General features: G+C 42.1%; 1 protein-coding gene across 4 annotated transcripts in view; it reads left to right on the forward strand.

Moving 5' to 3' along the window:
• Positions 1 to 13,070, forward strand: part of septin9a (septin 9a) — a 60,662-nt gene that overhangs the window by 20,846 nt on the left and 26,746 nt on the right. For 2 of the 4 annotated variants that reach the window (XM_080511011.1, XM_080511013.1), the window contains one exon: positions 9,043 to 9,813. In XM_080511011.1, coding sequence (XP_080367137.1) covers positions 9,043 to 9,813 — 771 coding nt within the window. Of the gene's footprint in view, positions 1 to 397; positions 607 to 1,358; positions 1,463 to 9,042; positions 9,814 to 13,070 lie in introns of those variants that run through there. The other 2 variants (XM_080511012.1, XM_080511014.1) reach the window with 2 other exon arrangements.

A 13,070-nucleotide genomic window follows, 5' to 3' on the forward strand; every position in this document is an offset into this window, starting at 1 on the left:
GTACTGCGCTGCTGTTATATCATAAATCTTAGCGCTGAGCCTCACAGCTGAAAGTGCAAATTTTGAATGTGAGCATGCTAATAAGTCGACCAGCCTCAGTTTGGAAGTGAGCGGTTTAACAGAGAGAAGCTCGTCTGGAAAGAGGTCTGCAAAAGGGAGGGAGATATGGAGGGAGGGGGAGGAAAGGCAGCAAGAGAGAGAGAGAGGGAGGGAGGGAGGGAAGGAGGGTAGGGGGTTGTCATTGCTCGCTCATTCCAAACTCTGGAAGTCGAGAAGGAGGAGAAGAGAAAAATAAGTTGCTGCTTTCATAAAGAGGAGCGATAGAGAGAGGGTTTGGATCACTGGGCTGCTCAACTCCAGTGTTTGGTGTTTTTTTTTTTTTTTTTTTCCCCTCCTTCCCCTCCTCTCTCTAACACGGGCTCCTAATTTGGGATTTGTTTAAAAGCGGGACTGCGCCTCAGGAAGACTTTTCCTTTGCTGGGGAAAGGGAACCCTGCTCCCTCTCTCTTGCGTTATCCTCATACGCACATACACACTTGTGTCTGATCAAAATGTCTGATTCCACTGTCAACGCTCACTTGGAAGGGATCATATCAGACTTTGAAGGTCAGTTTCTTTCTCTCGTGTGCTCTGCCGCTCCTTTGTTTTTCTTCTCCCTGTCACTCCGTGGAGTGAAGCTGTCTTTAACCCTGCCATGAGGACACTATATAGATAGGTTCCACATGTTTGATTGGAATCAAAACGGATCTGGAAAAGTGCAGAGTGTGAAGTGTGCGTTGACGTCTGTGGTGAGCTGTAGTGTTTTGAAAAGGCAATCATGCTTAAAGTGCTGCTTTTTTTTTTTTTTTTTTTCACCCACTCTTTAACTTTTGTTGAGAGACAGGAGACCGTTTTTTACTTACACCTTGCATGTGTGGAATGTGTGCCAGTACTCAGATAAAAGTGTGCAACTGATTTAACTTTTTTCTAATTTTTCAAACCAACTTCTCAAAAGTGCAAATTATACTGTATTTTGCACATTTGGGAGGCAGCAATTGACCATACGGCTGTAAGGTGAACACCTGGATCACTTCCCCCCTCGTTTTCTTTTCATCTGTCTGCCCCTGGCCCACAGATTCCCCCTGTCATCCCTCTCCTCCCACTCCTCTTCCTCCTCCTCCTCCTCCTCCTCCTCCTCCTCCTCCCCCCCCCTCCTCCTCCTCCACCGCCCCGTCCTCTGGCTGTACTTCCCTTTTTCCTCTTTCAGCAGCTCATCCATCCACAGGCCCCTGCTCCCTCTGGCCTAGCCAGTGGTGGATGCGAGAGGAGCGGGTGGATGTCGAGGTTGACAGGCCGACACTTCTCCCTCAACCCTGTCTCTCTGTCTTGCTCTCTGTCTCCGGCCTCTCACAAACAGATACCCATTAGGAACGCATCCACACTTGTCCAGAGCCGCTCCTCTGTCAACACCAGTTTGCTTGTGGTATGTACGCCGGCTCTCTCTGCCTCCATGCGCCTCTTCATTCTGACTTTAGGTCTTTTTTTTTTTTTTTTTTAAACCACTGGCTTTACAGAGTGCAGCAGAGCAGAAAGATAAGTGGTGCTCAGAAACGAGAGAGGCATCACGGGCGAAGAGGGGCGCTTTAGCCATGTGGCACGGAGTCACGCTTTTAGACACCCCGCGCTCATGTGTAACACCAACATAATGGGCCAGTGTTGTGATTGTCAATGGTGTGTGTTGCCCCTGGCTGGGCTGAGTGTGTAGCAATACCTTTGTGTCACCACCATGCACCATAATGCATGGCCCTGGGGGGGCTTAGTCAGTTACAGCATGGCACAGATGGAGCACAGGAGCCCTGTGGGAGCGAAAATGAATCGGGATTGGAAAGTTAATATCTACAAATTCTCATCTTATCGTAAGTGATTCGCATATTAATGAGCTCTTTTAACCTTTTCTTTGTGTTGAAGCATAGCAACTACTCTTTGTCGTATCGTGTCAATATAAATGTGACCCAATATACATATATACAAACAAATATACATACAAATCAAGTGAAGATAAGAAAACTAATACAAAACAATACATGAAAAAAAACTGAGACTGATGATACGAAGTAAGTGAAATAAAGATATATTAAAACACTGTTAGGAAGAATAGCAAATAAAGATTATCTGGCCTGGTAATATTTGGCTCTTATTATGTTATTATTGAGTTTCTGAGAGATGTTGTTGAATAGTGGGTAATACTGATGTTAAATTGTTATCAGTTCTGACTGTTTTGCTTGTTACATTTGTTTTAGTGTTGCACTCACTCTCTAAAGTTGACCTTTGTTTAACAAAACAGCCTGATATTAGTTATGAGCTGTTGAGAAAACATTGTGACAGTTCTGTTCTTTTTATGAGAGTGTGCACACACACTTCTTGTCACTTGTCTGTCTTAACACATAGTTGTGTGTTAAGACAAGTGTTTCACACTATTTGCTCAATGTCCAGGAATATAATGCTTTAGCATGTGGAAGTTGTTGCTTTGAGTTGGTTTACAGTAATTGGATGTTTGTAATGTTTTGTAATGGTGAAAGCAAAAGAATTGTACAATTAGACCGAAAGCCGTGTGGATTCAGAGTTCATACCATTTTTTGCTATATGGAATCAATACACTGAATATTAATGCTCATCAATAACCCCATGTCATATGAATACGTTCATTGTTTTGCAAAACTGCCACTAATACATTTAACTTGCAATATGTTATAGTTTTAAAGCTCTTAAAAGGCGACACAGGACTAAAAGGGACCATTCTATTCATATAACACGCTGCAGGAAGTGTTTCCTGTGAGTATGAGTGTGTTTGCCACGTCACTGGTGTCTGACACTGAGGGATTCGCTCAATCGTCCCATTTGCTGATGTCAGAATGAAGCTGAAGGAGACACAAGGCAGGGTTTTCTTGCCCATGAGGCCGATGACCTCATCTGTGACCTCAGCCTCTCCAACTGACACAGATCATTGAGCAGGCCAGCGGGACTGATGAACACACACACACACACGCACGCACGCACGCACGCACGCACGCACACACTCATTCAGAGTTGTTAAACAGATCATTAAAGGCATTCAATTTCTCTTGCATAAAGCAATTTCAATCCAGACCCACAGTAAGATATATGCATTGCATGACTGCAAGACTATAGATTAGTTTATTTTATTTGGATTTTTTTTGGTTGTTTTTGTTCAGTTCTACAACCAAGACTGCGTTGGCGACTATTTTCCACTTCTTTTTCCTTTTTGCATCTCTAAACAGCATGTTAAGTGTATTTGCTGGTCCATTGAGAGGAAATTCCACCAGAGTAGATTTCTGTGGTGGGTGAAAATGTCGGGGTAGGCAGCGGAGGAGTGGATGGAAGCGTAGCGGGGCCTCTTTTTACAGGTACTCATCAACACGCCGCAAGTTTTGACATCTAATAAAAGAATGAAGTCTAAAATGTAATCAGTGTGTTATAAATTGGGCATGTGGTTGATTGATAAAGGACAATAATCTTAAAATTCGAGTGAATTAAACACTTAAATGTATAGAATTTTTCATTTCCTCGCCGCAGCCACACTGACTGCTCTTTAATCATGTGTGAGGCCGTTTTTCTTTTTTTTTTTTTTTTTACATTCTCCTCTATAGTAGTACACCCACCTTTTTTGTGTGTGGCACAAGATTCGTTATTGGGGACTGAGAAAAATGTGATGAGCGTTCACTGTAGGAACTTAAACTGCCTTTCAGGACGTAAACTGTTATTTCCAGCCAAGTGCCACTTAGCTGTGGCTTTGGATTTTTTTTTTTTTTCTCAGAAACTCTGTTAAGCCAGTTAGTGCTCCGTGACCCATTATGCACTGAAAGCATGCTCTAAATATGTCCTTTCTTTAAAGATCAGAAGGGCTTCCATGCTAGTAATTGTAAACATTAGAAGTCAGTCTTGTGAAGAAGAAGAGGAAGAAAGAAAAAGAAAAAAAACTCCACGGGAAGCAAAACTGATCGAGCATGTGAGAGGAAGTGACCTCCGACAGAGGACGACGAGCCGTCCTTAGGAGTCTCCATCCTTATCGGCTCTATCAGACTTCTCTATACTCCAGCTAGGAAGGGTTTCCTGCTAATGACAGCAGCGACAGTGGCGTTGTTGGGAAGCATTGAGGGTCATGTTGCAGAATATAAATGTCTTTGTGAAGCTTTTTAAAATATTTGTTTTTCCTTGGTTGACATATGGAGTCCAGATCTGCATCAGTAGCAACTCTGGGATAGACCACTTTGTTAAAATACAGCTGGTCCAAAGCATATTATGATATGAAGGTCCTTTCCTAAGAGTGGTATGAGTGACGTCACTTGTGGTGCAGTTTTGTGGTCTGGACCAAAGTTGAAAAGGAATAGAAAACGTTGCACTCTCATCTTGCTCACTCACAATGGCCTTTTTTTTTTTTTTTTTACCATTGAACCAAAAAGTGGTAAACAAGCACGGGAAGGCAGTGGTGACGTACAAGCTGCATCACAACCTCCACAACAATGCTGTGTGCTGGGCTGAATGCAATAAAGTGTAAGTTGAATCATTGTAGTGGTTTGTTTACCAGCCAAGAACCCACCAATGTCTTGTAAAATAGTTTAAATCCCCTTCATGGCGCTCATCAGTTTGAAACAGAGCTTTTTGAAACTTGTCAAGTATTGTGTTTGGGCCGTCCGGAGCTCTGCGGTCCGCTCAGCATTCACACTCCACACAAACTTCCAGTGAGTCACGCTAAAGTCCATTTGGAAGTTTGTTTGATTGCACACATTTGATGGCAGCTTTCATACTTATAGACTTGATTGGACTTAGGTTTACAGAAAACATTTGTGAAGCAACTACATAAACAGAAGGACAACTGGCATTTGTGCTTACGGTGAAGTCAAACAAGCACATCTTAGGTACTTTTCTCAGTCATTTCACATACACAGCCAGTCTCAGTCTTTCACAATGAGATCCTCTTTATTTAGTGAAGTTGATTTAAGTTGGGTTTCTTGCATGACTTTACCATAAAAGCAGTTACTTAAGTTACTAATGTAAAGATGCCTCAATTTGAAATAGTGGTTTTTGTAGTGACTTCTCTAACACTGATGCTGACTATGATGAAGAAATACTAACAAACATTGAAGCTGTTTTGCTCATTAGCAAGATTGTCATAATGCATGGGAAAGTATTTTAGTGCCAAATTATTTCGGTCATTCAACTTTACTATAGCCCACTGCCAAGTGAAACTGAAGTGTGTGATATAGTGATTGTCTCAATCTTGCGACGTGAGACACGGATTGAACACAGAGGATTTACATAGTTCTCCTCTTTCCACTGTCAAACAAGACAAAACTAAATCCCGCTGACCCGTTCCGCCCATCAAGTGTCATGCTCAGAGAGGCGTTGCAAATGTGGTGCTCAGTTGCTACGTGCAACACTGGAGGAACTACATCATGTGCTTTTCTGGCAGGTTAACGATGTCTCAGCACAGGACAAGGATTCAGCCCATGCCTGAATGAGTGTTCATTAAAAAACATCATGCTTGACCCAGTGTCTTCCATATTTGGTGATCCAGTCTTCCCGTACGTTTTGCGGTATTGTTTAGATGGAGTTCACGGTCGGAGCGTTCATCAGTGCTTGCCAATTTCAGGTCAAACAGAAAGAAAGCCAGGTAGAAAAGGTTTCCGATGACATCAAATCTGCTGCTTATTTCTGTTGTTTTAGTTTGGCTTGAACATCCGTTATCGATGCTTTCCACCAAATGGTTTTGACCTTGATGAGATGCATACTGCATAGGCTTTGTTGCATAAACCGAGGGACATAAACAAAACATGCACGGAGAGGATTAAGACCACCTTAATCATAAAAATGCACAAAAAGACAAATACAGGTATTAGTGTGTGATCTCACTATCAACTCTCATTCATATGTGTACACTGATGTTAACAGCCTTTGGCTCCATACAGGGGGAAAAGAAAGAAAAAAAACAACAACAAAAAAAACGCTTGTGTTTGCTTTTGCTCTACAGCTGTGTTTACACACTCACACACATACAGAAAGAGAGAGACAGTAACACTGACACGGCCGATGTCTCCACTGTGTCTGTGAGGACGTCACTGCGTTGGCCTTCTGTCACCACAGAGCACAGTTTGCACAGTTCCGGGCAAACAAGTCATTACATCTAATTTCCAGCGAAGGTCGGAGTTTTAAGTAGTCCCCGGTACTGTAGCTGCTCACTTTCACAGCTCGCCTTCTTTAATTAAAAGTGAAAAGGTGCAAGAATAGTTTGTTAAAAGCGTGTTGGGAATTCGGCTGCTTTATTCGTGGTTAATTTGCTATTTTTGTAGGTTAAAGTTCACAATTCTGTCTAAGTTCTGTTTGGATATAATTGCGGTTAATGTTTCTGCTATCTGTGACTACAATGTTAACTTTGTCCTGATGCACAAGGACCCTTTTTCACTTCAACATGCTAATTTAGTCACAAGTTATCAACTATTTGTTGTCTTTTCCCGTGATGCTAAAATAGATAGAAAAAAAACCCTTTTGATTTCGTTTGGTGGGTATTTCTAGAGTTCATATGATAAACTATTACACAAATGAACTAAATAATGCATAATGCTAGAAACTGAAGATACATTAAAATGTTCTTGTTGATTGTTAACCGATGAGTTTAGGATCGTTTGCTGTCTTAATGTTTAATCAGTATGATCTGGTATAGAGACAAAGCTTAAACAGTGGTGCCTTATCTCGGTATACACTGTGACATCTGACGTATAAAAGATGCAGGAACATGTCAAGGGAAACACAGAGTTGCAGGAAGACGCTCTCATCTCACGCTGATGCTTGGCTCGTCAGCCTTGATGCAGGCCAGATTCCTGCACAGGCCCGCTTGTTTATCTGGGACGGGGGCCGCGTTACTGCACATTTTGTAGCTGCGCTGGCCTCTGGACTGAGCTGAGGTGAGCCAGGTGTCACCCTCACATCTGACAGCTGACTGGACGTAAAGCCAGGAGGAAAGAAAAAAAGCAATTTAAAAAACGGTAACAACCACGTCAACAAAAAGTCTTCAAATAGGTTGAAAAATCCAAATGCTGTGGACCTCATCATAAGTTCGACAAAGAAATGCAATGAGATGGTGATATATTGCATCCAGAGTACATGTCAAAGTCAATAATGGAACATAATATAGACCGAATATTGCTTCCTTGTCATAATTGAAATATTGTCTATATTTTTTTGAATACCTAGAGGATTCGAGGAAACTTGCTCATCTGCTTCTCATCTGTCCATTTGGACAGCATCTTGACTTGGTACGGTCTCGCTGACTGGCTTTTCTCGAGACTTCTTCAGAGAACATGCCTTTCAAGTGGGCCAGTATGCCTCAATGGAGTCATCCAAAATATAATGCAGTTATGTTATCAGGCTCTTTTCAAAAAGTGTAATTAGCTTTGCGATGACTGCATGATTTGGAAATCTTCCCGTGTTGAGTAAAGCAAATTTAACACATGTGGTCCGGGCTGAAAGGAGACCATAAGAAGCTTGTGTCTGGCTGACCTCAAAAACTCTCATATGAACAATCCCCTTTTTTTTTTTCATTGTAGTATTTACCTGTTTCCATCCATCTTCTATATCACATTATCCCGTACATTGTCGTGGGGCACTGGAGCCGGTATTTGAACCCAGACCGTCTTGCTGAGGGCTAACCGCTGAACCCAACTTGTTATCAACTTTCAGAAAATACAGAGCTCAGCACTATCAATAGAACGAAGTTGGGGGTCTGTATTTTAAAACTTGAAAAATACATTTAATACCTTTCTTGAATGTCACAATTATTACATATGCTGACATTTAGTGTGATAGTGAGAATGTCTCACAAGTCCTGGTTACCATGACACCTTTCTGTGTGGATATTTGGCCTTTTTGTAGGTTTTATATTAAAGGAACTCCCTAGCTGTAAAATGTGTGAATGTGTTATTTAATAAAAAAAAATTTAAAAGACTTATATGATTACACAAGAGAAAAAACGCAGTAACGTTGAATACGTTATAAACCAGGTGGGTCACGTGATCAATTAGTGTCTTGATTGAGGCGCGATCAGTGCGCAGGTGCGGAGGGAGAGGATTCTGCAGGTGTGCTGTAACGACGTCTGATTGAACTCGAGTTCGTGGTTGAAGAAGCGAGGTTGTTCTGGACTTGCTGCTCAGCAGGAATAACGTGAAATCATCGCGGAGTGGGTTAGACATGTCTACCAAAATGCTTTCGGGATACATGAAGCGCGTGAAGACAGGTGAGGTTTGTTCCATCACCGCTGTTACTTTGACTTTTTTTTTTTAACCAAACTATTTTGATCACATTACAGTTTTCTTCACTTTAGTTGAAAATTAAAATGTGACAAAATAACCTTTTTGAAAATGATCATTTTAATACGTAAAAAAAGTCATAGTTTTTAAAATTAGCTGTCTCTTTTTGTGTTTTTATTGTAATAATGTAGAAAATAAAACTGCATCACAAATCCTTGTTTTGTTTGCATGTCAAACTAGTTTAACCACAAAAAAAAAATCTTTCTCCATTAAATAGAGGGTTTTTTTCATCATTTCATTGAAAATCAGACTGTCATTTTGGTATTTTGTGGGCAGACGAGTGGCCGAGGTGATCCAACTATATGACATAATGTTATTTGAGACTGTGCACAAGGCAACCATACTTTTGATGTTTGTTCACTCCTGTTTATTCCTGTTTTGTTCACTCATGTTTATGACCTGTAAATGCATAATTGGTTTGTACAGGTTGGTACACTGGCTTATCTCATTAAAGAAATCAAGGTTGCTGCCTTTTTTTATTTCATTTCACTGGTTAATTTCCTTGATGAATAAATGGAAGCAGATATAAAATCCATTCATGTTTGGTCTGAATCTGTGCTGGTGTCATCGGCTCCTCCACTCTGTGTGCCTGAACTGGGACGGAGCATTATAGAAGATGGACGGACGTTCAAAGACAATCCAAGATTTCTTGTCATAACAACACATCTTCTGTGTTTTGCAGCACTCAAACGGTCATTCGAGGTGGAGGAAACTGACACATCCACACATTCATCACCTCTGTCCCGCCGGACCACCATCCCCCTCCGGGCATCCACCTCCTCCACGACCAGCCAGCGGAGCTTCAACTCTGACTACTCCTCCTCATCCAGGGCGAGCAGCGAGTCCTCCCATCTGCGCTCCCCAAAGACTGGCATGAGGCGCATTGAGTTGTCAGGGGGTCGGAATCTGGACACGGGGTCTTCTCGCCGCACAGAAATGTCCATCGAGGTCTCTTCCAAGCAGATTGATAACTCGCCCAGTGCTGGCATCGCCCGCTTTGGCCTCAAGCGACCGGAGCTCAGCCTCAACAGTCGGAGTACCCCTGTAGATGGCAACGCCAATTCAATCTCCAGTGCCGCAGGCAGGCGGGCGGAGCTCAGCGTGACCCGGCCTCATGAGCCCCCCACCCCTCCCAGAAGGATGGATACCCAGCTGTCCTCACCCACAGTCTCTAGGATCCCCGAGCCTTCTCAGAGGAGAGCAGAACCGCTGTCCACCAGCCCAGTGGATGGGGCCTTTAAGAAACCAGAGATGCCAGTCTTCAAACAGCCAGACAGTTTGGTGCCAGCCAGCCCAGTGGAAAGCAGCAGCAGCAGCAGCAGCAGCAGCAGCAGCAGCAACAACCACCACCTCCCATCTGTCCCGGTTGCCCCCCTGCCCTCCCTGGTGGAGCCCCGTGTGGAGAGGGTGCAGTCCCCCGTCAAGGAGCTGACCGCAGGCCGATCCACAGACCGTGAGTAACCACTGCATTTTATTCTGACATTGCTTCTATCAAACGGTTCCGACAGAGTGAGGAAGTAACAACTGCTGGTTTGAGTTTCTCATTTGCAATCCAACTTTCTCCATTACTGATATCTTGGTCGTGACCAGTTTCAACATGGCCTGCTTTTGTAATCCCAGTAACTTTCAACGGTTTGGTGACAACCGACTCTATGAAGAAACTGTCACATCAATTTTTAGTCAGTGGCCATTCTAGTTTGCACCGTTGAAGCACGCTCTTAGGTGAGGTGAGGCGCAACTGTGGACCTTTTTTACACGGTCAGGGTTTGTGCTATTAATATTCTGCTTAATGTTAGAAGTGACGAGTCCAACGAAAAGGAGCACAAGCATGTGTCATGTACAGCTTGTCAGTCTCGACTCTGAATGTAGGTCAGCAAGGGTGATGATGAGAATCACAGGGCCGCTCCCAGGACAGCAGTTAAAAAAAAAAATAAAAAAACTCCACACAGACTCACTTCAACTCGACTTACATTTGTGACTGAAGTCACTACAACTTCAGACAAGTAGGTTATTTTGGTCATCCTTGATGGGGTTTTTTTTTTGTGAAGTTTGTACATAATTTCCATTTGTTGGATGAATTTCAGTGACATGAGACGTTATTGTTGTGATGATTTAAAAAGAAAAATGACGCATGGAGGTGAAATTATCCTCGTCTAGACATTGCTGGGGTTTGACGATTCAGCCAGTGCGCGCTAACCTCACACCCATGTGGTTCAGAGATGAGGTCAAGCTCAAACCAAGCTCACATCAAATGTTTTTCGAGTAACTTGCGCCCAAAGCATTGAGACGTAATGTCAAATGTCCGCAGCTGTGGTATGATGCTGAATTCCAGTGAGTTTTTTTATTTTTGTTCAGTTAACGTTTCGACAGATCGGGTCAAGGGTGGAAGAATTCAGCTACTGTTTGGTCGAGTCGTCCCGTAATAAAACCTTGTGTAGTTTAATGAATTTTCATCCAGCTTGCCAATGATTTGTAGCTCAAGATATCATTGCACAAACTTTGAGATAGTTTGTGTGGGAGATGTTATGTTGCTGGGCCTGATCAATGGAGCCAATAGATTAGTTAAACCCAGCTTATTCAGATCAACCTTTGCTCTCCTAGCACACTGTTTTTTTTCTCACTGAATTACTACTGAAGTTTTATTTCAGGTTTCAATATGCCCGTTTTATAATTTTCTTTAAATTCCTGTCTGTATTGTTTCAGGTTGTACGTCACTTTTTTAAAAAATAATTTTTATATTAAAATGTAGACTACAACAGTGTTTGTGCTCAAACCTGGATTTTGTTATGTATGTCATCCTGTGTTTGCAGAGGAGCTTGGAAGTTTCCATATTTGTCACAGATTATTTGCCTTGTTATGTTTTCCACTCGCTTGTGCTCACTCATCTCTTCCCAAGTATGCATCCGCTATCTGCAGGGAACTGTGCACATTGGTTGCTCTCACTACTTTAGTAATATCCCAGCGTAGGCGGCTGGTGGGTGATGGATTCCAAGTCTGGAGACCCTTAAAGCGTTTCACACCAAAATAGCCACGCATTTCCACTTATTTCAATGAACTGAAGACGGGTTATGAGTTGTAATTTTCTCTACGCCGCTTGCTGAATACGTATTCGACTGTGTTTGAGGTGCCACCATTCCACTGCTGGTGAACCAGTAAACCCGTGCATACTAAATATAAGATAAGTGACCTCGTGTAAGTCAAGGGGAAATAAACGAGGAAAGGGGAGGGGATTCGGTCTCAACCGCTGCCACGTTTGGCTCAGATTACCACCTTCCTGCTCGGCCATGCAAGCGGAAGGAGACCCTGTTCGAGAGAAGCATGGGAAAAAGCAAGCGGCAGACAGGAGGTGGAGGCGGAGAGTTGGTGTGCAGGAGAGGAAAAACGGAGCATGCGAATTGAAGAAGAAACAAAATCTATTTTAAAAGCACTATAAATGGGCGCTACTCAATCGCCTCACTTAAGTCAGTGTTCATGTCATCAATCGGAAAGAATTCATATTGATACAAAAGTGACTGAAAAGACGGCTACTGATAATTTGTCTCATTGGATTCTTCCTTAATGACGCCATGAATATTTAAATGTGTGTGTGTATATACATATATATGTGTGTGTATATGTACATATAGCCTCTAGGTAAAATGTTTGAGATTCTTGCTCCAGGTGTGATGATGGACGCCTCTCACCACTTTCAGCTGATATCTGAACCTGTTGGTGTTGCAGACGAGACGGCAGCAAAGGTGCATATGTAGAATTTCTGTATGCAGAACTAGGAAACGCCATTAAATTTAGATGTAGATTATGGCAGGGACTTTTACAATTTTAATTGTTTGGACACTATTATGGAGAGATGCAGAGCATAGATGCAATATGGCAACTGGGCAGTTTTTTTTTCATGTCAAGGAAGATTTTAGTATGATAAAAAAAACAACTATGTAGTTAGTTTATTTGTTGTTTTCAGTGTCGATCGTGATTCCAGTGGCACGCTGACTCTGTGGTATAAGTTGTCAGTTTGTCCCATGAGAATATTCCTTCTGGGCTTATGGGATATGTAACCACAAAGTCCTGCTCTTTAACCTTTTTATTTGTTTTTGTCTTGGATGTGTGTGTCTGTCTTCACTTTGAGAGACTGATAGGAGATGGGCTGTTTTTTATGATCGGTCTAATGATTTGTCCGCTCTAATGAGGAGCAGCTGTGTCCGGCAGTGCCGAGATTCAACAGGATGTGATGTCGCGTGTGTACACATACACAATCTCTCATTGTGGTTTCCTGTTCTCTTACTTGACCATGATTTATTTTGTTGTGGTTACTGATGCATGTCCTCAGTGGGCCAATTTTAAAATTGATTTTGAGATTTGTAAAGTTCAGATTATTGTAATTTAATTCCCAAGTATGATTCCCTGACGTTCACACACTTTTTAATGTACGTGGATTGTCTCAATAGACACAGCAGGACCTAGCAGCAAGTCAAAGGGTCTAAACTTTAAAATTCAAGGGATTTTTTTTTTTTTTTACATGAGTCTGGACAAACTATTCACAATTATGTCATATAAACTAAATTATAAGGTTTTAGGTAGTTCAGGACTCTGTCTTTCATTTGCATTCCTATAAAATAATTCTCCATCTTATACCAATTATGACTGTTGGTCAATATTTAGTTTTACTTGGACCAATTTGTATTGTACTCCTAGCACCAAAAAAAAAAAGTGATA

This window comes from Blennius ocellaris (assembly GCF_963422515.1).
Source record: "Blennius ocellaris genome assembly, chromosome: 16".
Classification (NCBI taxonomy): Eukaryota; Metazoa; Chordata; class Actinopteri; order Blenniiformes; family Blenniidae; genus Blennius; species Blennius ocellaris.